The sequence below is a fragment of the Anomaloglossus baeobatrachus genome (genome assembly GCF_048569485.1).
Source record: "Anomaloglossus baeobatrachus isolate aAnoBae1 chromosome 5 unlocalized genomic scaffold, aAnoBae1.hap1 SUPER_5_unloc_8, whole genome shotgun sequence".
Lineage (NCBI taxonomy): Eukaryota > Metazoa > Chordata > Amphibia > Anura > Aromobatidae > Anomaloglossus > Anomaloglossus baeobatrachus.
In genome coordinates this window covers 89,730-116,666 of record NW_027441812.1, presented here as the reverse complement: position 1 = coordinate 116,666, position 26,937 = coordinate 89,730, and the positions used below count along the sequence as shown (strand labels likewise).

The window sequence follows — 26,937 nt, the reverse complement described above, 5'->3', positions numbered from 1 at the left end:
GTTTAGGATGCCACTAGGTACACTCAGTGTTTGCTAGTATAATGGCTTAGCTACAATGAGTTGGAGTGTGCAATGCAGGCAGAGGTGCTGCAAATATCTTTGCACTAGTGGGACTAAACAGAAGTCCAATAGACACGTTTAGGATGCCACTAGGTACACTCAGTGTTTGCTAGTATAATGGCTTAGTAACAATGAGTTGGAGTGTGCAATGCAGGTAGAGGTACTGCAAATATCTTTGCACTAGTGGGACTATACAGAAGTCCAATAGCCACGTTTAGGATGCCACTAGGTTCACTCAGTGTTTGCTAGTATAATGGCTTAGCTACAATGAGTTTGAGTGTGCAATGCAGGCAGAGGTGCTGCAAATATCTGTGCACTAGTGGGAATATACAGAAGTCCAATAGCCACGTTTAGGATGCCACTAGGTACACTCAGTGTTTGCTAGTATAATGGCTTAGTAACAATGAGTTGGAGTGTGCAATGCAGGTAGAGGTGCTGCAAATATCTTTGCACTAGTGGGACTATACAGAAGTCCAATAGCCACGTTTAGGATGCCACTAGGTTCACTCAGTGTTTGCTAGTATAATGGCTTAGCTACAATGAGTTTGATTGTGCAATGCAGGCAGAGGTGCTGCAAATATCTGTGCACTAGTGGGACTATACAGAAGCCCAATAGCCACGTTTAGGATGCCACTAAGTTCACTCAGTGTTTGCTAGTATAATGGCTTAGCAACAATGAGTTGGAGTGTGCAAAGGGCAGGAGGGTACAGTGGCAGGGTTGTGGGTCTCTGGGTAGAGGAAAGGAAGCCTGCTTTTCTATCCCTCCTAATGGGGAAATGCAGCGAGGAAATCCCTGACCTTAGCTACACAGACGCTGTCATCTTGTGTAGCTGTTAAACTCTGTTTTCAGGACCTGTCACCTATGGCTCTGACCCTGCCGGTATGAGCCCTTATAAGGACTGATAGAAAGTGCTCTCCCTAAGCTGTCCAGCGCTGTGTATGGAGCGCATACAGCAGTATCGGCGATAGGACTCAGGACGGAGCTGCGCCAGTGATGTCTGACACCAAGGACGCAGAAGAGATAATGGCGTCCGGACGGGCAGATACTCGTTTTTATAATGCAGGGACATGTGACATGGACATCCTATCACACATGCCGTTGCTTTTCTGGCTAAAAGTCCACTTAGCTGTGTGTGTGTCTGGGATTGGCTGACATGCCGGCCCTCCCCACTACACGCGCGCGCTTAGGGAAGGAAGACAAGGAAAAAAAAAAAATTATCCATACAGCAGTGATCTGAATGCACTGTTCCCACACACTATACACTGAAATGTCATAATAGTGTGAGTCACAGAGTGACTTACACTATTACAGCGGAAAGCCAGCTAGGAATTAGCTGGGTTTTTTGCTGCTAGAACCGTTCTTGAACGTATCTAGAACTATCGAGCTTTTGCAAAAAAGCTCGAGTTCTAGTTCGATCTAGAACAGCCCCCAAAATCACTCGAGCCGTGAACTGGAGAACCACGAACCTAGAACCGCGCTCAACTCTAGTCTTGGGGATTACTCGTCACCGGGCCGGTATTGGTTTGGGATGTCACAGCGGCCGTGCCCGGTTCCATGACTCCAGTGGTGTCAATAATAGTGGAGATGGGGTGTGGAGTTTGTATTTGTGACGACATCTGTGGTATGCGGCCAAGTATTAGCCACCGCTGCGGGAGGTCTTCTCTGGTGCGGATGATCACGCAACTTGTATGGTACAGCTCTCCACAGGCAGAGCTCAGGCCTCAGGGAGGATGTTAGGAGTAGTAATCGCCTATGGCACAGGGGTGTGATGATTTGATCGCCGACAGTGACGGGACGGCACAGAGGTTGCAGTCAAAGTTCTTTACTCACTGAGATTACACCGCCTTGGCAGTGCCATGCTCTGTTGTTATGGTCTCGAGCCAATCCAGGATAGTTAGGAAGTTGAGGCAGGTGTTTCCTTCTGTGTTTCCTTTCCAGTGGTCTTCCCTCCACCACAGCTTATGGACTGTGGAACGGGTCACGGGTGGTTGCTGCACTCCTCGTGAACTCTGGGATTCCCCTTCTACCTAAGAACCCGGGTCGAGCCTTCAGCTCAAGACAATGGGCCCCTTTCTATTCTGTTTTCTTTTCCTGATGTCTCTGTCTGATGCCTTTTCGACCCCCTTCCTGGGTGTCAACCTGGCACTAACTGAATTTTGTGTGAGATGGCTCCTAACTTCACCTGAAGGTGCCCCGCCTCCTGGGTTGCTGAACTAGTGGGCAGGAGGTCCCATACCTGTGATGGCCACCCCTGGCACCTACCCTGGCCCAGTCCCAGTGAAAGAGCTCCCGTGTTATGTGTTAGATGTGTTATGGTGGTTTACCGGTGATGACCTACTCAGTATCCAAGATGAATACTGCACCCCAGATGAGGGCCGTCTCAGATGTCAGTCTTATTTTATTGTATACCTGATAGAATGCGAGTGTAATAAACAGTATGTGGGCAGGACCTCTCAGACACTCCACAACAGACTTCATTCCCTCAGGCAGAATATTAAAACTGTTTTTTACTACACGGACTCTCTAGGCATTGTAAGGTAGTTCATAATAAAAATATGGCTTTAAGGGTGACCCCATTGAACAAATCCCTCCTAATACCCCTAATGGAGTGGAGGTGTTAAGTATAAAATAAACATTCTGGATATACAAATTAAATACTTTGAAGCCTATAGGTGTAAATGAGATGACAGATCTGTGTTATTTTATCAATATATTTTTATTCAATTTAATAGATTTCTTGGTTTTATATTATTTATTTATATTATGATAATTTTATATTATCTTAATTCATGTCCTGACTTTTAAATATGTTTCATTTTAATAATGTTTATATTTATACATTTATATAACTATAAATTGTATATGATTGATGTTAGAGATTCATGTTTCTAATTGAGGGATGGGGTGCGTGATTATGGGGTCCTGTGTGTGGTTATTCCGGCACTGTCCTTCGCACTGTAGTCATGCAGGAGGGCTTCTTGTTTGAAGCTTGTGAACTTTCCGTAATCTGCGCAGACGTAGTGAGGTAATTCCCACGGTCTGAACTCTTTTAACCCCCACGCATGCGCGGTGTGGTTCTCTCCCACGGACCTGAGCTCCTGTTACCCCTCACGCATGCGCACTCCTGCTTTTGCTCTGGCACTCGCTTTCTGAACCTTCACAGCTAGAATCACTATACTGAGGAATACAAATATATGGTGCACATCAACACTCCCCACCAATAACTAATATTATTTAATTCAATTAAAATTAATTATTTCAGCATTCCTTTTTGTTTTTAAAACTGAAGAAATGTTCATTAATTACTTTCCTCCATGGATTTTTCTTCATTGCTTCCTGAGCGGCTTCATCTGTATTTGCACAACATTAACACCCGCAGGCGGACCGCCACCTCCATGGCTTCTAACTGGGTCTGTTTTCCCTTTTTCCTTTTTGTTCTGTAATTTCTATATTGTTGAGATATTTGTTACTTCCAGGACTTTTAAAGTCGTCTTTTAATACATTATGCTTTAAATCTTGTTGCCGTTATTTGATTAGTCGATTGTCCCTCCAGTATTTGAAATACAGCGGGCGGTCCTCTGACGTATCTGTATGTATATATATATAGGTTATTTCCTCTGTAGTAAATTGATGATTTTTCCTTGATGTCCTGATGAAGGAGACAGAGTTCTCTGAAACGCGTCAACCTGAATAAAAGCATAATAATCAATATGTGATTTTCTGGTGATAGCGCGGCATACCCTCAATCTCTCCCACGATATGTCTGAATTCGCTTTCCAGGGCTGCGGCTACCGCCCTCTTTTATGTGCATTTAGGAGTTGTGACGGGCACAACCCTTATAGGTGAATGAAATTACCTTGGCTTATCTGTTTCCTTACCTGGTAAGACCCTATTCTGCGCTTCTATCCACAGTATTTCCTACCTACACTGTGATGGTCAGGCAGAGACTGAGTGAGTCACGTGATGAGCGGTGAATGAACTCAGGTGAGGTCACTGAAGTCACCTGAGGTCAAGGTACCTGTGGTCACAAGTGGAGGGCCGTGGGAACCTCCAGCTGTGGCCGCCGCTAACTAAGTGACGTCACCACTGATCAGTCTCTGCCTGAACCTCATAGAAGGCGATCATGTGCCATGATCGCGCGCTGTAACTTTACATGTAGCAGAGCTGGAATCGTCATGGGACCTCGTGTGGATTATGTTGGACCTGCACGGGTGTTTTGGGGATTAATAAACTGGTAAAAGAGGGTATCCACTACATACACGTTGTGCACACACGGCTCTGCTACATAGACAGCTCCGCTACGTAGACATCGTACACACATAGCACTGCTTCATACACATCGTACACATACGGCTCTGCTCCATATACGTCATACACACATTTTCAGCGACTTGTGATCAAGATCAATCTGTTCCAAACATCTTTTTTAAAGTCACTCAACAAATCTTCTCCTCACCTGAACTTATCAATAAAGAATTCAATAAAGCAAAGATTGAAATAAGAGTGTGAAGGGGTCACATACATACGCAAGAATAGTTTACTATAAGGCTGCTTTCACACATCCGGTTTGAGCCGTGCGGCTCAATCCGGCTGTGAAACCTATGCAACGGAAACACCGCATCCTTTGCATAAGTTTTTTACATGCGGCCCGTCCGGTTTTTGCCGCTTGCGGCATGCTGCTGAGCATGCGCAGTGGTCAAAACCGCATGCGGTGGCCGGATGCGGTTTTTGCCGCATCGCACCGCATCCGGCGTCCATAGGCATGCATTGAAAAATGCGCCGTATTGGCCGGATGCGGCGCGATGCGTTTTTTTTTGCCGCACAAAAAAAACGTGCCAGGCAACGTTCCATCCGGCCGCCGCATCAGCTAAATCTGCCGCATGCGGCAAAAACCAGACGGAACGCAAGCCCATGAGGCACAATGAGGCAATAATTAAAGTCTATGCAGGAAAAAAGCAACCGGCAGCAAAAATAAAACGGTTGCGTTTTTCCTGCAAAGTGCCGGATTGTGCCGCACAGGAAAAACCGGATGTGTGAAAGCAGCCTAACCGTCCACTGACACCGCACCTCATCCCATCCAGTGTCTGCACGCATATATAGGACTACACACTGAGGAGCTGATCATGTGACCCCTGACTCCTCCCCTCCATGTGACATCATCACAGGTCCTGTAAGCACAGAGAAGCCATATATCTAGTGTGCGACTCTGCAGGTGGAGGTGTGTGGAGATTCCCCATTACTGGGGCAAGCAGCATTAACCCCTTCAGCTCTGAGACTTTATTGGTGTTTTTCTCTCGCTGATTTCTATGAATCGTGAGGTTTTTGTTTCTTTATCTCTGATAGATACAAACGCCCCAACTATGAGAGGCCGGAAGTGAGGAAACCCGTCTGCCCTCAGTCCTCGCCCCTTTCTGCCCTCGCTCCTCGGCCCCTTTCTGCCCTCGCTCCTCGGCCCCTTTCTGCCTTCAGTCCTCGGCCCCTTTCTGCCCTCAGTCCTCGGCCCCTTTCTGCCCTCGGTCCTCGGCCTCTTTCTGCCCTCAGTCCCCGGCCCCTTTCTACCCTCAGTCCCCGGCCCATTTCTGCTCTCAGTCCTCGGCCCCTTTCTGCCCTCGGTCCCCGGCCCCTTTCTGCCCTCAGTCCTTGGCCCCTTTCTGCCCTCAGTCCCCAGCCCCTTTCTGCCCTCAGTCCTCGGCCCCTTTCTGCCCTCAGTCCTCGGCCCCTTTCTGCCCTCAGTCCTCGGCTCCTTTCTGCCCTCAGTCCTCGGCCCCTTTCTGCCCTCAGTCCTCGGCTCCTTTCTGCCCTCAGTCCTCGGCCCCTTTCTTCTCCCCATTCAGGTCCCTACAATATCGGATCCTTTCAGTGGAGATCTTCTATAGAAGAGAATTCTCCTGATTGCCCCGTGAAGGATGGATATGGACAGGGACAAGATGGCGGAGAGGATATTACACCTCACCCTAGAGATCCTCTTCCGGCTTACTGGAGAGGTGAGAGATTCTGATGACGTCACATTACATCATTCTTATCTATGGGAATAACAGATGGACAGAACTGGAGAGGTGAGGACTCTGGAAATGTCTGGAGTGAGATTTATTACTGTGTCTCTCCATAACCAGGATTACACAGTAGTGAAGAAGACCTCTAGTGAGCGCTGTCAGGCCCCTGTGTCTGAGGGATGGGGAAGACCCCTGAGCCCAATCACGGGGCCTCCACCTCACCCCCCGATACATGAGGACATCAATGACCAGAAGATCCTGGAACTCACCTACAAGATGACTGAGCTGCTGACTGGAGAGGTGACACTGCTGGGAATGCTGGGACATTATACAGTAACGCTATGAAGGGATCGGGGGTGACGGTATCATTGTATGTGTCAGGTTCCTATAAGGTGTCAGGACGTCACCGTCTATTTCTCCATGGAGGAGTGGGAGTATTTAGAAGCACACAAAGACCTGTACAAGGACGTCATGATGGAGGATCCCCAGCCCCTCACATCACCAGGTAATAGACAGGACTAAATACACACGGCCTATAATTATCTGTATGTAAGGAATGAATTCAGTCCCTGTATGTGTCTCCTCCAGTTCTATCCAGTAAGAGGACAACACCAGAGAGATGTCCCCGTCCTCTTCTCCCACAGGACTGTAAAGAAGAAGATCCCGATGTTCCTCAGGATGTGTTTCCTCCAGCTCTATCCAGTAAGAGGACAACACCAGAGAGATGTCCCCGTCCTCTTCTCCCACAGGACTGTAAAGAAGAAGATCCCGATGTTCCTCAGGATGTGTTTCCTCCAGCTCTATCCAGTAAGAGATTTCTACTCATGTACTTTCTGCACTAATTTTGTGTTTACATTTTTAGGTTTTCTGCTCTGGGGTTTTTTTAGCTGTATTTTTTTTGCTTCTGCTTCTTCTGCTGTTTGTTTCTATTACCGTCTCTATGTCTTTATGAAGGCAACTCAAAGACCTGCAGAGGGTTCATGAATACCCAGTTTTCCTAAAAATAAGTCCTAGTTACAGTCAGGGCCAGCATTGGGAGGAGTCAAACTGTGCAATTTCTCAGGAATCACACTTTCTTAAGGACCCCATCAGTTGTATTCAGAAGTTGATTGTTTAAGGACCTTTGATGAAGTCATGTGACATGATGTAACCAAAGGTCTCTTAATTGCAGGAGTCTAAAATAATTGAACAGAAGACAGGCTGGCATGCTGGACTGGTGTGGCGCCCCCGTGCCAGCAGCCAGTGCTGCTCGGATCCGGATCTACAGTACGGCTCGAGGGGTTCTCCGGACCCGGGGGTCGCGCGGACACTCCGAATACAAGGGGACGTATTTATATGGGATTGGTTGTAAAATGTCTGTGACGCCACCCACGGTGTGCGGTGAGATGCAGCACCACCGCTGCCGTTGCGGGGCTCCTGGGGACGTTGGGCTGGCAGCTGGATGTTAACCACTCCGTGATGTCAGTGTCTCTATGCTGAGGATGGTGATTGCAGGTGCCAGCGCACCCGGCCATGCCAGGGATGTTACGGTCAAATAAAGCACTCAAGTCTTGTGGTAAACCAAGGTGATGGTGGCCGGCTGCCGCAGACGGGTGTATCTGGTCTCACACACGGGCTGGTAGTCAAAGTCTCTCTCCTCTGCTCTCAGTGTGTTGTAGGTAGGACTTCCCAGTTTGAAACACGGGAGTCCGCTCCCGGTCCTTTGGTTGGGAGCCGTGCCTGTCTGACGCTGACCCTTGGGATCTACGGGCCCTGGCGGTTGCCCTATCCCTCTCGGTGGGTGGTTGTCTACTTTTCGGGACTTAGGTTGGGACAGGACCTAAAATCCTGCCCTCAATTGGTTAATTAGCTAGGCCGTCGGTGCCGGTCCTGGCTTCAGAGTCCAAGTACCCGCTCTGTGCACACGGTTTTTGGGTCGGTTCTCCGGTGTCGGTACCGGCTGGCTCCAAGCCTGTCCCGGTCCACCTCGGATCCCCGGCAGCCGTCTTCCCATCTCTTGCAGACTCTGGCTATCGTCTGCCACCTAGCCAAGGTGTCAAGGCTCCGACCCTGGCACCTGTCAACTTGGCACCTCCATTCAACTCCAACTTGAACGGTAACTGACTGTTTTCCCGCCCCGACTCTCCAGACCCCTAGGTGGGCATTTCCTAACCGCCTGGTCCCGCCCACTGGTGTGCCTGTCCTTCCCTGGGGGGATAGGTGTTATGCGAGGGCCTATGTGTACATCTACCTTGTTTTCCAGGGCGTTACGCTGGCATTAGGAAAAGGGAGAGAAAACTGGGCAATTTCACAGGGCCCCCATTTTCCTAGCGGCCCCAGTGTTTATATGCCGATTATAGGACTGTTCAAGAACCTTTTTGACATCACGTCATGTGACCAAAGGTCTTTTACTTGCAGGAGTATGAAGCTGAAGAGGAGACAGGTTGCTGTGTGTGTGTGTGTGTGTGTGTGTGTGTGTGTAGATAGCTAGATAATAGAAAAATAAAAGTTACAGCCGCACACTGAAGTACCACATTTTTAAACTACCAAAAAATATCTAATAAAATTATTGCTTTAGAGAATGTGAACTACTGGCAAACTACCCTGGAAGGATTGGAGACACCTACAGAAGGAGATTTGACACCTAGACCTTGATTCTTCAAAGCAATTATGCAAGAATTCTGTCAGAAATCACTTTTCAATCAATTTTTTGTGCAACACAGAGCTGTGAAAAAAGATTGTGTGACTAAATCATCATGGCGCGTTGTGCTGACACCACTCGTATGTCCTTCAGCTCCCAGCAGTACAAGCAGACGTGGCCTCGACATAGCCTTAACCACTGCGAAGAAGCTGACGTGACTGTGATCGGAGGAGGTCTTATGGGTGTCGGGATAGCGCAGGTAGCTGCAGCAAGCAGACACACTTTTTTTTTAGTTGACCAGACTGATGACATCTTGAAAAAGTCTGCGAAAAGTATTGAAGACAGCTTGAAAAGGGTCACTAAGAAGATGTTTGCGGACAAGTCTGAGGCTGCTTCATAGTTCATCAGCAAAACCCTCTCAAATTCAGCACAAGCACAGACCCAGCGACCGTGGTGCACAGCAATGATCTGGTGGTGGAAGCCATAATAGAAAACTTGGAAGTGGAAAAACGCACTAATCAAGACACTGGACAAATTTGCACCAGAACACACCATATTTGCCAGCAACACATTCTTATTGACATAGCCAACTCCACAACTAGGCAGGATCAGTTCGGAGGGCTGCATTTCTTTAATCCAGTACCAATGATGAAGCGGGTGGAGGTCGTTAAAACACCAATGACTAGCCAAACGACTTCTAACTCTCTCATGGACTTCAGTTAAACACTAGGAAAGATGCCTGTGTCATGTAAGGACACCCCAGGGTTCATTGTTAACCGTCTTCTGGTACCATACCTAATGGAATTCGTGCATCTTCATGAAAGAGGTCATGCATCTAAGGAAGACATGGATATTGCAATGAAAGTGGAAGCCCGTTACCCAATGGGTACTTTTGAGCTTTTGGATTATGTTGGTCTTGACACTAGTAAATACATCATTGATGGTTGGTACCAGATGGAACCTGAAAACCCCCTTTTTGCCTCCAGTGAATTCCTCAATAAGCTTGGAAAGAAGACCGGAGAAGGGTTTTATAAGGACAGATAGTTGGCCTGGCTGCACTGCAGAGCTATATTTTTTATAGTCTCTTGTTTGCTTTGATTACGATGACCGTTGTTGTTTTTACATTGCACGGTTTTCTCAGCACTTATTAACACTCTAGTGCCTTACAGTCATGATTCTCTATTTCATCAACATCGTTTTGTACCGCTGATTCCAAACATTGATACGTCATAGCCATTCTACAGTCAATAATAAATGAATGTATAAAAAATAAATTGTGCAACTTTTGGAAGTTTCACACCAATTTTAACCAGCTTTGCCAAAATGGGCAGAGCTTGGCCAGAAGAAGGGTGTGATGTCACCGCTACTCTAATTCATAACAAACTGCGATGTTCCCTATGCCAAAAATCTCACACCAGTCCCTGACATCAATTTTCATTGTACATCGCCGGTCTTGATGAATTGGAGCCCTAATATTTATCTGCACAGACAGCAAGACCCTGCTACCTACTTTGGTTACAAAGCCTAAGGATAGGCCATCAATGTTACAGTCCCAGACAAACCCATTAAATATTTGGCATCTGTCTCTATTTTATTTTCGTCTTCGAAAAAACCCTTTTTGAAATTGTCTATGTTGTGGATCAATGTCACAACTGTCATGGCGGCATCAGGATCTGTGTAACTTGCAGATTCTAGCCCTCTGCTTGCTAACTTCTCTGATGTCGTGAGCCGCACACCGAGATACAGGCATCAAACCACATAATTAGTAAGGCTAGCAAGAGTTATACTCTGTTGAACTCCTTGTTAATGTCTTTGATCACATGCTGTAGGGGAGCCAGTATCATTCGCTCCCCTTCTGTATATGCTGTATATGCTGTATATATGACTATTCCATTAATGCCAGCTATAGTTTACCTATACAGGTCTGGTGAGGTGTTGTGATACAAACTAATGATTGTTGTGCATTATTGCTGTGAGCAGTTGTGGTGTTAACCTTTGTTGTCTTTTTGTTTCTGCCTTCCTGCTCTTGCTTTTCTCCTTGGTCTTTCACTGTTTATTTCTGTGAGTTTGCATTGTGTTTGAATTTTGGTTTTCCGTTCTGTCTTAATCTGTATTTCCATCATACTCCTGCCCCTTCCTTCCATGTTCAGGGGTAATCCAGAGGTTAGGGATAGCCTAAGGTCTCCTATTATGAGGGAAAGTATAGGAGCCCCCTGTCCCTCATTATCCTACAGTCACATTGCAACAATCAATCAGATTATTTACTGTAGCACATTCCAGAGAACTGGTGCTAGGAATGGGAGATCGGAGTTAACGAAGGTGTAACTCTTAGATCTCGAAATTGGAAAACAGATTCAGAATAATTTGTTTCTTAATTTAATTTCTTATGTTATGGTTTAAAAAAATAAATCTACTTTCAAAATTATATAATTTAAAAATAATAACATTGTGTTTATTTTTAGCCGATGACTATATCAGGAGTTCAGATGGAAATCTAATATCTTCAGAATTTAAAACAGATGATGAAAGTGTCACACATGATACATATGAAGAGCATGCTGCTGTCCCAGATATACCTCCAGTCCTTCCTTGGAAAGCTCTATCATCTGATCTTTTCAAACAAGTCCAAAATTCCAATTTATTACAGAATTGTAAGCAAAATAAAAGTTACAGAAGGCATGTGAAACATGAAACGGCTCCTACAAGGGAGAAACCATTTTCATGTTCAGAGTGTGGGAAATGTTTTATTCAGAAAATAAACCTTGTTACACATCAGAAACTTCACACAGGGGAGAAGCCATTTTCATGTTCAGAATGTGGAAAATGTTTTAATTGGAAATCACAACTTCTTGAGCATCAAAGATGTCACACAGGGGAGAAGCCATTTTCATGTTCAGAGTGTGGGAAATGTTTTATTTGGAAATCAGTTCTTATTTGGCATCAAAGATCTCACACAGGGGAGAAACCATTTTCATGTTCAGAGTGTGAGAAATGTTTTATTCAGAAATCAGACCTTGTTAGACATCAAAAAAAGCACACAGGGGAGAAGCCATTTTTATGTTCAGAGTGTGGGAAATGTTTTATTCAGAAATCACACCTTGTTAGACATCAGAAAAATCACACAGGGGAGAAGCCATTTTTATGTTCAGAGTGTGGGAAATGTTTTATTCAGAAAATATGCCTCATTAAACATCAGAAAATTCACACAGGGGAGAAGCCATTTTCATGTTCAGAATGTGGAAAATGTTTTATTCAGAAATCACACTTTGTTAGACATCAAAAAAATCACACAGGGGAGAAGCCATTTACATGTTCAGAGTGTGGGAAATGTTTTATGCGGAAATCACACCTTGTTAGACATCAAAAAAATCACACAGGTGAGAAGCCATTTTCATGTTCAGAGTGTGGCAAATGTTTTATTCAGAAATCACACCTTGTTCTTCATCAAAGATCTCACACAGGGGAGAAGCCATTTTTATGCCCAGAATGTGGTAAATGTTTTACTAGGAAATCAGGTCTTGTTTACCATCAAAAATATCACACAAAATAAACCATTTTTATGCTCTGAAGGTGGAAAATGTTATTCTCAGAAATCAGATCTAGTTAAACATGTGAAGAAGCCGCACAGGGAAGGAACCTTTTTCATGTTGTGAATAATTGAAATGTATAACTGGTAAATCAAGTCTTGCCAACCATCAGAAAACCAACAGAATGGAGCAGCCATTCTTGTTTTCAGAATTTGCCAAATGATTTTTATCATTAATCAGGTCCTGTTGTCAGATGAGTCACACGGGAGAAGCCATCATGATGTACCATAAGTCAAAGGGTTTATCCAAAATTCGGCTACAATTGCTCAAGTAAGAATTGGTGAGTTGAAAGAAAAATGTTCTCTCTTTTTAAACCTATCGTATTTTTCGGACCATAAGACACACCTAGGTTTTGAAGGAGGAAAATAGGGAAAAATATTGAAGGAAAAATGTGGGCATGAAGCACTGTTATGGGGGATCTGCTGCTGACACTGTTACGAGGGTAATATCCCCTAGTTTCTAGTGCAATGTGTTTGATGACTTTGCTTTTAAATAGTGCTTATCACAAATCTGTGTCTGCCTTTATTATTTACTTAAACAGTGAAGAGCCGCAGATTAGTGAATTTTTTAAATATAATCCAGTTCCAAAACTTTTAGAACTGTCCCTAATGTCCCCCAAAATGAACTTCCAGGTTGTGAGATCCCACAAATCTCAGAGATCATTCTCACCATGAAAGAGTGAGCTCTACAACCCCAGCTCTGCGGCATCCTTCTTAAGCAGTTCAGTAAAACCTTGAAAAAGTAAGTGACCGCGCTGGATTAGGTGAGAGAGCAGTGTCTCATGCTTAGAGCAGCTGCATAGATTTGTGGGATCCCGCTCTGCACACTGAGATCCCACAAAATTAAAATTCGAGCTCCACTTTGCTAGTAAGTTGGGTATTTCGAGAGCCTTTATGAACATTTGAGAAAGGTTTTGATACTAGATTATATTTAGATAATTCACTAATCCCAGTTTACCCACTGCCTTATTTACTAAAAGCGCAGCCCCAGATTGTAGATAGGAACTCTTAAGTATATCACATTGTATATAATTGCATTTCAAAACTGGTTTTGTTAATAAATACTTGTAAATGTATATTCTTCATGCCTGTCTTTCTCCATTGTTTAGATGTGATGATTTTTCCTCAGAACCTCTAGAGTTGAGGCAGAGCTGTAGGCATTTCGCACAAAAATAGTGTGGGGATGTCACGGAAATGTCACGGCCGGCTGACAATCCAGTGGCAGAAGTGTTGGAAAATCCCAGAAATTTGCAGCACATGTTGTTATCTGACAGTTCTCTGTTTCTGCAGCAGTGGACTCCATGACTCTGTGAAACTGTCAGTTATTCCTCTCAGTTGTCAGCCACTGACTTCCTTTATAAACCTCACCCTGCGGTGCTTTGGGTGAGGTTTATAGTTGTTCCTGGCTGTGGTTTGCAGCGGTTGCCTCCTCTTGTTGTTACACAGAGCCTTAGTGGTGTTGACGAAGAGCTCATCCGTACCATCCTTACTTAGGCCCAGATCAGGGTATGCTTAGTTACCTGTTTCCAAAGGAGGGGGTCAGCTTCATAGGGGTGTTGTTGCGTCTTTATGAATTTTCTAATTTCTATATGACACACCACTACATATTGATGTTTTTTCAAAATCAAGCTTTTATCCCTTTGAAAGCCAAGGTCATTTTTTTAACATTTTCCTCTACTTGGTACTTGAAGAGTTCAATAAAATCAGAAATTTTACACTCCCATCTACACAAAATAACCTAAATATAAAAAGAAAAGGTTGCACGAAATCATTATGCAATGATTCAGATATACTAACTATCAGCCGACAAGGGGGATGGAATAGTCATCCAAAACAGAGATGACTATATAAGGAAGCTCAGATTATTTTCTCCAACCCCATACACTAAGGGATTACAACTATGGATACTTTTTCTACATTTAAAACAAAATATGCTCCCCTCATCACAAAAGCCTTTGAGAAAGGAATCTTAAAGGAGAACCAACCTCCAGGATTTTGCTATATGAAGTAAAGGCAGTGCCATACTGGCACAAGGATGCTGAATCCAAGCATACCTGTTATAGAAAAATGGGTTGCTTGGTTGCTGAAATATCTAATCAAAGTTGCAGAAATGCACTGCACTTTGAGTGAGTTGTGCATTGTGGGTGGGCCTTTGTAGGTCGGGTGCTGCTCTGTTCACCCGTCTCTGTCTGCTTTCCTAGACGGGAGGGGCAGGGGAGAAAGGTCAGGACTCAGAAGAAAAAGAAGAATGGCAGCACTCTGCGGTGTAAGTTGATTTTTAATAACGCTTCATGCAGACAGGTGAGACTGACACAGGGATGCAGAGGGAGGAGAGCACGAGGACGACGGTACCGTTTCGCACCTCTAAGGGTGCTTTCACGGGTCCATACAGAGAAAACATGGATATTAGCCTTTTATATAGGGTGTTTTCAAACACACATGTTACAATTAAAAACAATTAAAACATTCACAGAAAAATAACACAATCTATTGGCAGAGAAATATGTTAGCAATAGTTCTAGTTTAAGAAGTCATTTCTGGCAGAAAGAATAGAACAACATGATAAATAAATAGACCTATGCTACCACAGTAACTGCTAAAGCATGTTATTATCTATATATAAATCCTGTTAAAATAACATTAGATATAACTTTATATATAATATAACAATTTATCATCCCTTGGAAAAAGGGGGGGAGAGGGGCAAAAACATATACCATTATCCATTGCATTATGTCATGCTGTATCAGTGACCGTGGGCACATATAATTTCAAAATATCTATAAAAAGATTACGAGGTCATTTTTATAATTGAAGCCTGTGGGCCCCATAGTCTCCATGATCCAACGTGCCTCTCTTCTTAAGAGGTATTTATGTGTGTCGCCTCCTGCTGGGGATGGTGTAATTGTATCTAAACCCGCAAACTTCAACAATTTCTGGTCACCATTATGTACCTCATGCATGTGTGTAATAAGGCGTGTGGCCCCTATACCTGTGCTTATGTACCTCATGCATGTGTGTAATAAGGCGTGTGGCTCCTATACCTGTGCTTATGTACCTCATGCATGTGTGTAATAAGGCGTGTGGCTCCTATACCTGTGCTTATGTACCTCATGCATGTGTGTAATAAGGCGTGTGGCTCCTATACCTGTGCTTATGTACCTCATGCATGTGTGTAATAAGGCGTGTGGCTCCTATACCTGTGCTTATGTACCTCATGCATGTGTGTAATAAGGCGTGTGGCTCCTATACCTGTGCTTATGTACCTCATGCATGTGTGTAATAAGGCGTGTGGCTCCTATAGCTGTGCTTATGTACCTCATGCATGTGTGTAATAAGGTGTGTGGTTCCTATTCCTGTGCTTATGTACCTCATGCATGTGTGTAATAAGGCGTGTGGCTCCTATACCTGTGCTTATGTACCTCATGCATGTGTGTAATAAGGCATGTGGCTCCTATACCTGTGCTTATGGAAGTGTAAATGTTCTCTGAATCTTATAAAGAGGGGTCTGATAGTTTTGCTATGTAAAAAATCCACAAGGGCAGAATATAATATACGCTTCATTTAGTGCGGCAAGTAATCAGTTCTTTTACTGTATGCCATTTCCCTCCAATCTTTACGGTTTGACCCGTCATGTGTTGGTTACAGTAGGAACAGTGGCCGCATCTGTGGTTACCTATAGGGGCTGCGTTTTCCAACCATGTTTTTTGTGGAACAAATCTTCTTTTTATTAACATGTTCCCTAGGTTTTTCGACCGTCTGTAGGTAATTTGGGGTTTGTGTACTGCTATCTCTTATACGTGTTTATCATTCTCTATAATGTGCCAATGCCTATTAATTACAGATGTTATTGTTGTATCCATTCGTCCAAATTTAAAATTGAACCTGAACCTCTCTATTTTACCAGTTTATTTGTGAGATTTTGATTGTTATTTTTATTCACTACCTGGTTAGATTTCTAGGGCCTTAGATATTACATCTTGCGGGTATCCCCTCTCTCTCTCTCAATCTATCAGCCAGGCTATTTGCTTGTTCAAGAAATCGTTCCCTACTGCTATTCAGTCTTTTAATCCTCAAAAATTGAGAGTATGGCACTGACTTTTTTATGTGATCTGGGTGAGCACTATCATGTCTCAGTAGTGTATTGACTGATGAAGGTTTCCTGTATATACAGTCATATGAAAAAGTTTGGGCACCCCTATTAATGTTAACCTTTTTTCTTTATAACAATTTGGGTTTTTGCAACAGCTATTTCAGTTTCATATATCTAATAACTGATGGACTGAGTAATATTTCTGGATTGAAATGAGGTTTATTGTAGTAACAGAAAATGTGCAATCCACATTTAAACAAAATTTGACCGGTGCAAAAGTATGGGCACCTCAACATAAAAGTGACATTAATATTTTGTAGATCCTCCTTTTGCAAAAATAACAGCCTCTAGTCGCTTCCTGAAGCTTTTAATGAGTTCCTGGATGAAGGTATATTTGACCAGTCCTGTTTACAAAACAATTCCAGTTCAGTTAAGTTTGATGGTCGCCGAGCATGGACAGCACGCTTCAAATCATCCCACAGATGTTCAATGATATTCAGGTCTGGGGACTGGGATGGCCATTCCAGAACATTGTAATTGTTCCTCTGCATGAATGCCTGAGTAGATTTGGAGCGGTGTTTTGGATCATTGTCTTGCTGAAATATCCATCTCCTGCGTAACTTCAACTTCGTCACTGATTCTTGCACATTATTGTCAAAAATCTGCTGATACTGAGTTGAATCCATGCGACCCTCAACTTTAACAAGATGCCCGATGCCGGCATTGGCCACACAGCCCCAAAGCATGATGGAACCTCCACCAAATTTTACTGTGGGTAGCAAGTGCTTTTCTTGGAATCCTTCCCCTGAACAAATATGTTGAATAATCTTTGTTTTCAGATCATTTGAGAGAGTTGTTTTGAGGAGCCCATGATGCCACTCTTCATAGGAGATTCAAATAGAAGAACAACTTGCAAGTGGCCACCTTAAATACCTTTTCTCATGATTGGATATACCTGCCTATGAAGTTCAAAGCTCAATGAGATTACAAAACCAATTTAGTGCATTAGTAAGTCAGTAAAAAGTAGTTAGGAGTGTTCAAATCAAGAAATTGATAAGGGTGCCCATACTTTCGCACTGGTCAAATTTTGTTTAAATGCGGATTGCACATTCTCTGTTAGTACAATAAACTTCATTTCAATCCAGAAATATTACTCAGTCCATCAGTTATTAGATATATGAAACTGAAATAGCTGTTGCAAAAACCCAAATTGTTATAAAGAAAAAAGTTAAACATTAATAGGGGTGCCCAAACATTTTCATATGACTGTATCTGGTTTTATGTTGTTGTCTTGTATTGTTATCTTAATATCCAGAAATTCTAAAGAGGCTCCCCCAAATACACTGGTGAAAAACATTGTACCTGTTTGAAAGATTTATCCCGTTCATAAATTCAACAAACTGAACCTGTGTGCCATCCCATACTATTAGGATGTCATCCACATAGCGGAAAAAATGTTTTATATGGCACAGAAATTCGTTTGTGTGGTTATAAATCACGTCACCCTCAAATCTTGCCAAAAACAAGTTGGCCAAAGTACATGTTATGCGGCTGCCCATGGCCACACCCCCATGCTGTAAATACCATGCATCTCCAAATTTGAAGACATTGTTTTTTGGACTAATGTTAGCGCTTCACATACAAAATTACAAAATTGGTAAAGAGTATGGATTCTCCCATAAGTTCCAAAAAATGTCTTACCGCCTCCACACCCAGATCTTGTGGGATCCGGGTGTAGAGGCTTTCGACATCTATTGAAACCAGACTATAACCTGGTTGCCACTGAATGTCCCTTAAAGCCATTAGGCAGTCTTCTGAATCTCATATATAAGATCGAATTTCTCTCAGGAGTGGGTTCAGCAACTAGTGTAAATAACTGGATAGTGGTTCTGTTACTGAACCCACCCCTGACACTATACTGTAGGCCATCCCGGTGGTTTCACTAGTGACTTGTGGATCTTCGGAGCGAAGTACCAGTGAGGTCTATTTGGGTGTGGGGGCAACAAGCTCTCTGCTTTCTTGTTGGATATTGTTCCTAATGTTACTTGTCTGTTTAGAAAACTGCATCATTTTTCTTTAATTTTGGCCATTGGGTTTTCTTTAAGTCTTGTATATACTGTGGGGTCAGCTGTCTATTGGATTCTTGTATTCTGTACTTAATATTACAGTTGCTCCCCCTTGTCCGCTTTACGTATTACTACGTCTTCCCAAGACTCCAATGTTTTAACTGCTAATGACTCTGCCTTTGTTAAAGTGGGGGACATGGTGGGATAGTTTAAACATTCTACGAGTATGTCACGTAGAACCAACTTTTGAAATACTGTAGATCTATACAGTTCCCTTGGGCTACTGGTGGAAAAAAACAAGATTTTATACCAGTATATAAGTGCTGTTGCGTTGCTCTGTTAGCTGTTAAACTTAACAGTGTTAGGGCGTCCTCTCTTATTTGATCAAAGGTTGAACCCTCGAAACTGAAACCCAATGGGCCTATGTTGCACGGTCGCTCTGCTATATCTAATTCTTTTTTTGGGGTGTTAGAATCTGCAAAATATTTTTTTAAATGTATTTTCCGGCAGGATTTGTATAGATCTATTTGGAAATCCGTAGAAATAAATTACACCATCCCCAGCAGGAAGCGACACACATAAATACCTCTTAAGAAGAGAGGCACGTTGGATTATGGAGACTAAAGCTATGGGGCCCATAGGCTTCAATAATAAAAATGACCTGGTAATCTTTTTATAGATATTTTGAAATTATATTTGGCCACAGTCACTGGTACAGCATGAGATAATCGATAATGATATATGTTTTTGCCCATCTTCCCCACCCCTTTTTTCAAGGGATGTTAAATTGATATATTATATACAATGTTACATCTAATGCTATTTTAGCAGGATTTATATAGAGATAATAACATGCTGTACCAGTTACTGTGGTAGCATAGGTCTAGTTATTTATCATGTTGTTCTCTTCTTTCTGCCAGAAATGACTTCTTAAACTAGAACTATTGCTAACATATTTCTCTGCCAATTGAATGTTATTTTTCTGTGAATGTTTTAATTGTTTTTAATTGTAACATGTGTTTGAAAACGCCCTATATAAGAGGCTAATACCCATGTTTTTTGTATGGACCCATGAATGCACCCTTAGAGGTGCGAAACGGTACCGTCGTCCTCGTGCTCTCCTCCCTCTGCATCCCTGTGTCAGTCTCACCTGTCTGCATGAAGCGCTATTAAAAATCAACTTACACCGCAGAGTGCTGCCATTCTTCTTTTTCTTCTGATGGACTTTCTGGACTATGGCATCAGCACTGCGGGTTAGTCATCAGCTGTTCTCCTCTAGCCGTATGGACTTGGCAGAGATTCAGAAGGCGCATAGCGCTCTGCTACATGCTGAAGGACTGCACATGGCTGTTTAATACTGAACGGACCCGCTGAGAAAACCGCTGCCAGGATTTTACATATGGTAAGCAGTGCTCTGCATATTTTTCCTCCTACTTGCGTTTCTTTAGAAACATTACTATAGGATGGGGATAAGGCTGGGGACATTACTATAGGATAGGGAAATTACTATAGGATAGGGACAAGGATGGGCACATTACTATTGGATGGGGACATTACTATAGGATGGGGACAAGGCTGGGGACATTACTATAGGATAGGGAAATTACTATAGGATAGGGACAAGGATAGGCACATTACGATTGGATGGGGACATTACTATAGGATGGGGACAAGGCTGGGGACATTACTATAGGATAGGTACAAGGATAGGCACATTACTATAGGATAGGCACATTACTATAGGATGGGGATAAGGCTGGGGACATTACTATAGGATAGGGACATTACTATAGGATAGGGACAAGGATAGGCACATTACTATTGGATGGGGACATTACTATAGGATGGGGACAAGGCTGGGGACATTACTATAGGATAGGGAAATTACTATAGGATAGGGACAAGGATGGGCACATTACTATTGGATGGGGACATTACTATAGGATGGGGACAAGGCTGGGGACACTACTATAGGATAGGGAAATTACTATAGGATAGGGACAAGGATGGGCACATTACTATTGTTTGGGGACATTACTATAGGATGGGGACAAGGCTGGGGACATTACTATAGGATAGGTACAAGGATAGGCACATTACTATAGGATAGGCACATTACTATAGGATGGGGATAAGGCTGGGGACATTACTATAGGATAGGGAAATTACTATAGGATAGGGACAAGGATAGGCACATTACTATTGGATGGGGACATTACTATAGGATGGGGACAAGGCTGGGGACATTACTATAGGATAGGTACAAGGATAGGCACATTACTATAGGATAGGCACATTACTATAGGATGGGGATAAGGCTGGGGACACTACTATAGGATAGGGAAATTACTATAGGATAGGGACAAGGATAGGCACATTACTATTGGATGGGGACATTACTATAGGATGGGGACAAGGCTGGGGACATTACTATAGGATAGGGAAATTACTATAGGATAGGGACAAGGATGGGCACATTACTATTGGATGGGGACATTACTATAGGATGGGGACAAGGCTGGGGACATTACTATAGGATAGGGAAATTACTATAGGATAGGGACAAGGATAGGCACATTACTATTGTTTGGGGACATTACTATAGGATGGGGACAAGGCTGGGGACATTACTATAGGATAGGTACAAGGATAGGCACATTACTATAGGATAGGCACATTACTATAGGATGGGGATAAGGCTGGGGACATTACAATAGGATAGGGAAATTACTATAGGATAGGGACAAGGATAGGCACATTACTATTGGATGGGGGCATTACTATAGGATGGGGACAAGGCTGGGGACATTACTATAGGATAGGTACAAGGATAGGCACATTACTATAGGATAGGCCCATTACTATAGGATGGGGACATTACTATAGGATGGGGACAAGGCTGGGGACATTACTATAGGATGGGGACAAGGATGGGGAACATTACTATAGGATAGGGAAATTACTATAGGATAGGGACAAGGATAGGCACATTACTATAGGATGGGGACAAGGCTGGGGACATTACTGTACGATAGGGACATTACTATAGGATGAGGAGAAGATTGGCACATTACTAAAGGATGGGGACATTATTGTAGGATGGGCACATTACTATAGAATGGGACAACTATAGGATGGGGACAGTACTATAGGATGGGGACAGTACTATAGGATGGGGACGGTATTACAGGATAGGGAGATTGCTACAAGGGGACAAAGATGGGGAAAATTACTATAAGATGGGGACAAAGATGCACACAATACTACAGGATGGGCATATTATGATAAGATGGGTACAAGGCTGGGGACATTACTTTAAGATGGGGATAAGGATGGGCACAGTACTACAGGATAGGGACATTACTATAGGATGAGGACAAGATTGGCACATTACTATAGGATAGGGACATTACTGTAGGATGGGCACATTACTGTAGAATGGGACAACTATAGGATGGGGACGGTACTACAGGATAGGGAGATTGCTTCAAGGGGACAAGGATGGGGAACATTACTATAAGATGGGGACAAAGATGCACACATTACTACAGGATGGGCATATTATGATAAGATGGGGACAAGGCTGGGGACATTACTATAGGATGGGAACAAGGTTGGCACATTACTGTAGGATGGGCACATTACTATAGGATAGGGACATTACTGTAGGATGGGCACATTACTATAGAATGGGGACAGTACTATAGGATGGGGACAGTACTATAGGATGGGGACAGTACTATAGGATGGGGACAGTACTATAGGATGGGGACGGCACTACAGGATAGGGAGATTGCTTCAAGGGGACAAGGATGGGGAACATTACTATAAGATGGGGACAAAGATGCACACATTACTACAGGATGGGCATATTATGATAAGATGGGGACAAGGCTGGGGACATTACTATAGGATGGGGACAAGGAGGAGCACATTACTGAAGGATGGAGACTAGGATGGGGCACAACACTATAAGGGGCAAGGATGGGCACATTACAACAAGATGGGGAATATTACTAAAAGATGTTGGCCAAAATTTCTATATAGTGATAATTGTAACACTATTAGTTACAAGAAAGGGATAAAATGTAAAAAAAAACCCCTCAAAATAAGGTATGACTTTTTTTTTAATCATCACATTTTTTTTATATATATATTTAAATAAAGAATGTGCACTATTGTTATGATAAACAAGTGAAAATGTTCAAAATCAGTGATCCACAGGTGTGTAAAAAAAAAATAATATATGGTACCAATAAAAATGTCACTTTTTCCTGCAAAGAATGCGGCCCCCCCAAATTATTTTTTTCTCTGTGTGGCCCATACACCCAGCTGAGTTTGAGACCCCTGTATTAGAGGAATGTGATATGTGCATTGTGTAATGTTCAGCAGAGATTTGGGTAACAGAAGAATGACTTTCATTATCTGCAATTATTATTTTACTTGATAAAGGATAAAAATAAATGGTATTCACTGATAAAGGGGAGAATAGATCAATAGAGAATTAATCAATAGATGTAAGGGGAAGAAACATTCAGAGTTGTCACAATTTTCTGGATCATTGTTGGATATTTGTCTGACAACATCCACTTGTTACACGCCTGTCCCGTGTCTGGGATCTGCCCCTTCCCCCGCTCTGCTAAACTTTCCTGTGCTCCATGTTGGGCTTTGTAAGTAGCCGGACACGCTCCATGTGCTGAGCTTAACTGGCCTATATAAGGCTACCAAGATACACCCCTGTGTCCTGGTATTAGGACTATTAGTCTGTGCACAGCGACTTGTCTGCAGCCTCCAGAACATCTCCAGACTATCTGTGGCCTCCAGCACCTCAGCTACCAATCTGCCTGTGGCTTCCAGTATGTCTGCACCTGTCTGAGGTCTCCAGGACGTCTGTGGCTTCCAATACCTCAGTTACCTGTCTGCCTGTGGGTGTCAGTACCTCTGCAGCCTGTCTGCTGTCTTCAGGACTTCTGCTGTATGCCTGTGACTGGTAGTGCCTCTGCTACTCGCCCCAGGTTTTCCAGGATATCTGCTCCATGTCCGTCCACGGCTTTCAGTCTCCTGTCTGCCTACAGCCTCCATTACCTCACTTAGTGAGCCCTTCACAGAAAACCAAGACCATGGCTCCCAATGGCGCAGCTATGAACTCTTTTGGGAGCATTTCGATGCGGCTCCGCTCCATTCACTTAGTACACACACGGCTCCGCTCCGTACACCTCGTACACACACGGCTCTGCTCCGTACACCTCGTACACACGCGGCTCTGCTCCGTACACCTCGTACACACGCGGCTCTGCTCCGTACACCTCGTACACACGCGGCTCTGCTCCGTACACCTCGTACACACGCGGCTCTGCTCCGTACACCTCGTACACACGCGGCTCCGCTCCGTACACCTCGTACACACGCGGCTCCGCTCCGTACACCTCGTACACACGCGGCTCCGCTCCGTACACCTCGTACACACGCGGCTCCGCTCCGTACACCTCGTACACACGCGGCTCTGCTCCGTACACCTCGTACACACGCGGCTCTGCTCCGTACACCTCGTACACACGCGGCTCCGCTCCGTACACCTCGTACACACGCGGCTCCGCTCCGTACACCTCGTACACACGCGGCTCCGCTCCGTACACCTCGTACACACGCGGCTCCGCTCCGTACACCTCGTACACACGCGGCTCCGCTCCGTACACCTCGTAAACACGCGGCTCTGCTCCGTACACCTCGTACACACGCGGCTCCGCTCCGTACACCTCGTAAACACGCGGCTCTGCTCCGTACACCTCGTACACACGCGGCTCCGCTCCGTACACACGCGGCTCCGCTCCATACACCTCGTACACACGGCTCCGCTCCATACACCTCGTACACACGCAGCTCTGCTCCGTACACCTCGCACACATACGGCTCTGCTCCGTACACCTCATACACACACGGCTCCGCTCCTTACACCTCGTACACACGCGGCTCTGCTCCGTACACCTCGTACACACACGGCTCCACTCCGTACACCTCGCACACACACGGCTCCGCTCCGTACACCTCATACACACGCGGCTCCGCTCCTTACACCTCGTACACACGCGGCTCTGCTCCGTACACCTCGTACACACACGGCTCCACTCCGTACACCTCGCACACACACGGCTCTGCTCCGTACACCTCGCACACACACGGCTCTGCTCCGTACACCTCATACACACACGGCTCCGCTCCTTACACCTCGTACACACGCGGCTCTGCTCCGTACACCTCGTACACACACGGCTCCACTCCGTACACCTCGCACACACACGGCTCCGCTCCGTACACCTCATACACACGCGGCTCCGCTCCTTACACCTCGTACACACGCGGCTCTGCTCCGTACACCTCGTACACACACGGCTCCACTCCGTACACCTCGCACACACACGGCTCTGCTCCGTACACCTCGCACACACACGGCTCTGCTCCGTACACCTCATACACACACGGCTCCGCTCCTTACACCTCGTACACACGCGGCTCTGCTCCGTACACCTCGTACACACACGGCTCCACTCCGTACACCTCGCACACATACGACTCTGCTCCGTACACCTCATACACACACGGCTCCGCTCCTTACACCTCGTACACACGCGGCTCTGCTCCGTACACCTCGTACACACACGGCTCCGCTCCGTACACCTCGCACACACACGGCTCTGCTCTGTACACCTCGTACACACGGCTCCGCTCCATACACCTCGTACACACGCAGCTCTGCTCCGTACACCTCGCACACATACGGCTCCGCTCCGTACACCTCGTACACACACGGCTCTGCTCCGTACACCTCGTACACACACGGCTCTGCTCTGTACACCTCATACACACGGCTCCGCTCCATACACCTCGTACACACGCAGCTCTGCTCCGTACACCTCGTACACACACGGCTCTGCTCCGTACACTTCGCACACACACGGCTCTGCTCCGTTCTCCTCGTACACACTCGGCTCCGCTCCGTTCACCTCGTACACACACGGCTCCGCTCCGTACACCTCGTACACACACGGCTCCGCTCCGTACACCTCGTACACACACGGCTCCGCTCCGTACACCTCGTACACACGGCTCTGCTCTGTACACCTCGTACACACGCGGCTCCGCTCCGTACACCTCGTACACACGCGGCTCCGCTCCGTACACCTCGTACACACGCGGCTCCGCTCCGTACACCTCGTACACACGCGGCTCCGCTCCGTACACCTCGTACACACACGGCTCTGCTACATCCACACTGTAAACCCCTCCTGACCCCACACATAAACTTCCCCTCATCCAGCACCATGACAACCAGCACAGCAGAGTCCTGCATACACTGAGGAGCTGATCATGTGACCCCTGACTCCTCCCCTCCATGTGACATCATCACAGGTCCTGTAAGCACAGAGCAGCCATATATCTAGTGTGCGGCTCTGCAGGAGGAGGTAGGTGCAGGGTATTATATATCTAGTGTGCGGCTCTGCAGGTGGAGGTAGGTGCAGGGTATTATATATCTAGTGTGCGGCTCTGCAGGTGGAGGTAGGTGCAGGGTATTATATATCTAGTGTGCGGCTCTGCAGGTGGAGGTAGGTGCAGGGTATTATATATCTAGTGTGCGGCTCTGCAGGTGGAGGTAGGTGCAGGGTATTATATATCTAGTGTGCGGCTCTGCAGGTGGAGGTAGGTGCAGGGTATTATATATCTAGTGTGCGGCTCTGCAGGTGGAGGTAGGTGCAGGGTATTATATATCTAGTGTGCGGCTCTGCAGGTGGAGGTAGGTGCAGGGTATTATATATCTAGTGTGCGGCTCTGCAGGTGGAGGTAGGTGCAGGGTATTATATATCTAGTGTGCGGCTCTGCAGGTGGAGGTAGGTGCAGGGTATTATATATCTAGTGTGCGGCTCTGCAGGTGGAGGTAGGTGCAGGGTATTATATATCTAGTGTGCGGCTCTGCAGGTGGAGGTAGGTGCAGGGTATTATATATCTAGTGTGCGGCTCTGCAGGTGGAGGTAGGTGCAGGGTATTATATATCTAGTGTGCGGCTCTGCAGGTGGAGGTAGGTGCAGGGTATTATATATCTAGTGTGCGGCTCTGCAGGTGGAGGTAGGTGCAGGGTATTATATATCTAGTGTGCGGCTCTGCAGGTGGAGGTAGGTGCAGGGTATTATATATCTAGTGTGCGGCTCTGCAGGTGGAGGTAGGTGCAGGGTATTATATATCTAGTGTGCGGCTCTGCAGGTGGAGGTAGGTGCAGGGTATTATATATCTAGTGTGCGGCTCTGCAGGTGGAGGTAGGTGCAGGGTATTATATATCTAGTGTGCGGCTCTGCAGGTGGAGGTAGGTGCAGGGTATTATATATCTAGTGTGCGGCTCTGCAGGTGGAGGTAGGTGCAGGGTATTATATATCTAGTGTGCGGCTCTGCAGGTGGAGGTAGGTGCAGGGTATTATATATCTAGTGTGCGGCTCTGCAGGTGGAGGTAGGTGCAGGGTATTATATATCT

At 45.2% G+C, this 26,937-nt stretch overlaps 2 protein-coding genes across 2 annotated transcripts in view; both read left to right on the top strand.

Moving 5' to 3' along the window:
- Window positions 1-26,937, top strand: part of LOC142259328 (uncharacterized) — a 402,688-nt gene that overhangs the window by 353,480 nt on the left and 22,271 nt on the right. The window contains 2 exon segments of the mRNA XM_075331795.1: window positions 11,381-12,217; window positions 12,219-12,279. Of these exon segments, the coding sequence (XP_075187910.1) occupies window positions 11,381-12,217; window positions 12,219-12,279 (898 nt within the window).
- On the top strand, window positions 5,282-6,576 carry LOC142259323 (gastrula zinc finger protein XlCGF66.1-like). The gene is made up of 3 exons (XM_075331791.1): window positions 5,282-6,045; window positions 6,175-6,354; window positions 6,436-6,576. Exons 1-3 carry the CDS (start codon window positions 5,968-5,970, stop codon window positions 6,574-6,576), a joined length of 399 nt encoding a protein of 132 aa, XP_075187906.1. The 5' UTR covers window positions 5,282-5,967.

What these genes read in the sequence shown, in the direction of transcription:
- LOC142259323 (XM_075331791.1), top strand. Translation starts at nt 5,968, where the DNA reads ATGGATATGGACAGGGACAAGATGGCGGAGAGGATATTACACCTCACC. An exon ending in TCTTCCGGCTTACTGGAGAG is followed by an intron (nt 6,046 to 6,174) that starts GTGAGAGATTCT and finishes CTCCATAACCAG; the next exon opens with GATTACACAGTAGTGAAGAA. An exon ending in CTGAGCTGCTGACTGGAGAG is followed by an intron (nt 6,355 to 6,435) that starts GTGACACTGCTG and finishes TGTATGTGTCAG; the next exon opens with GTTCCTATAAGGTGTCAGGA.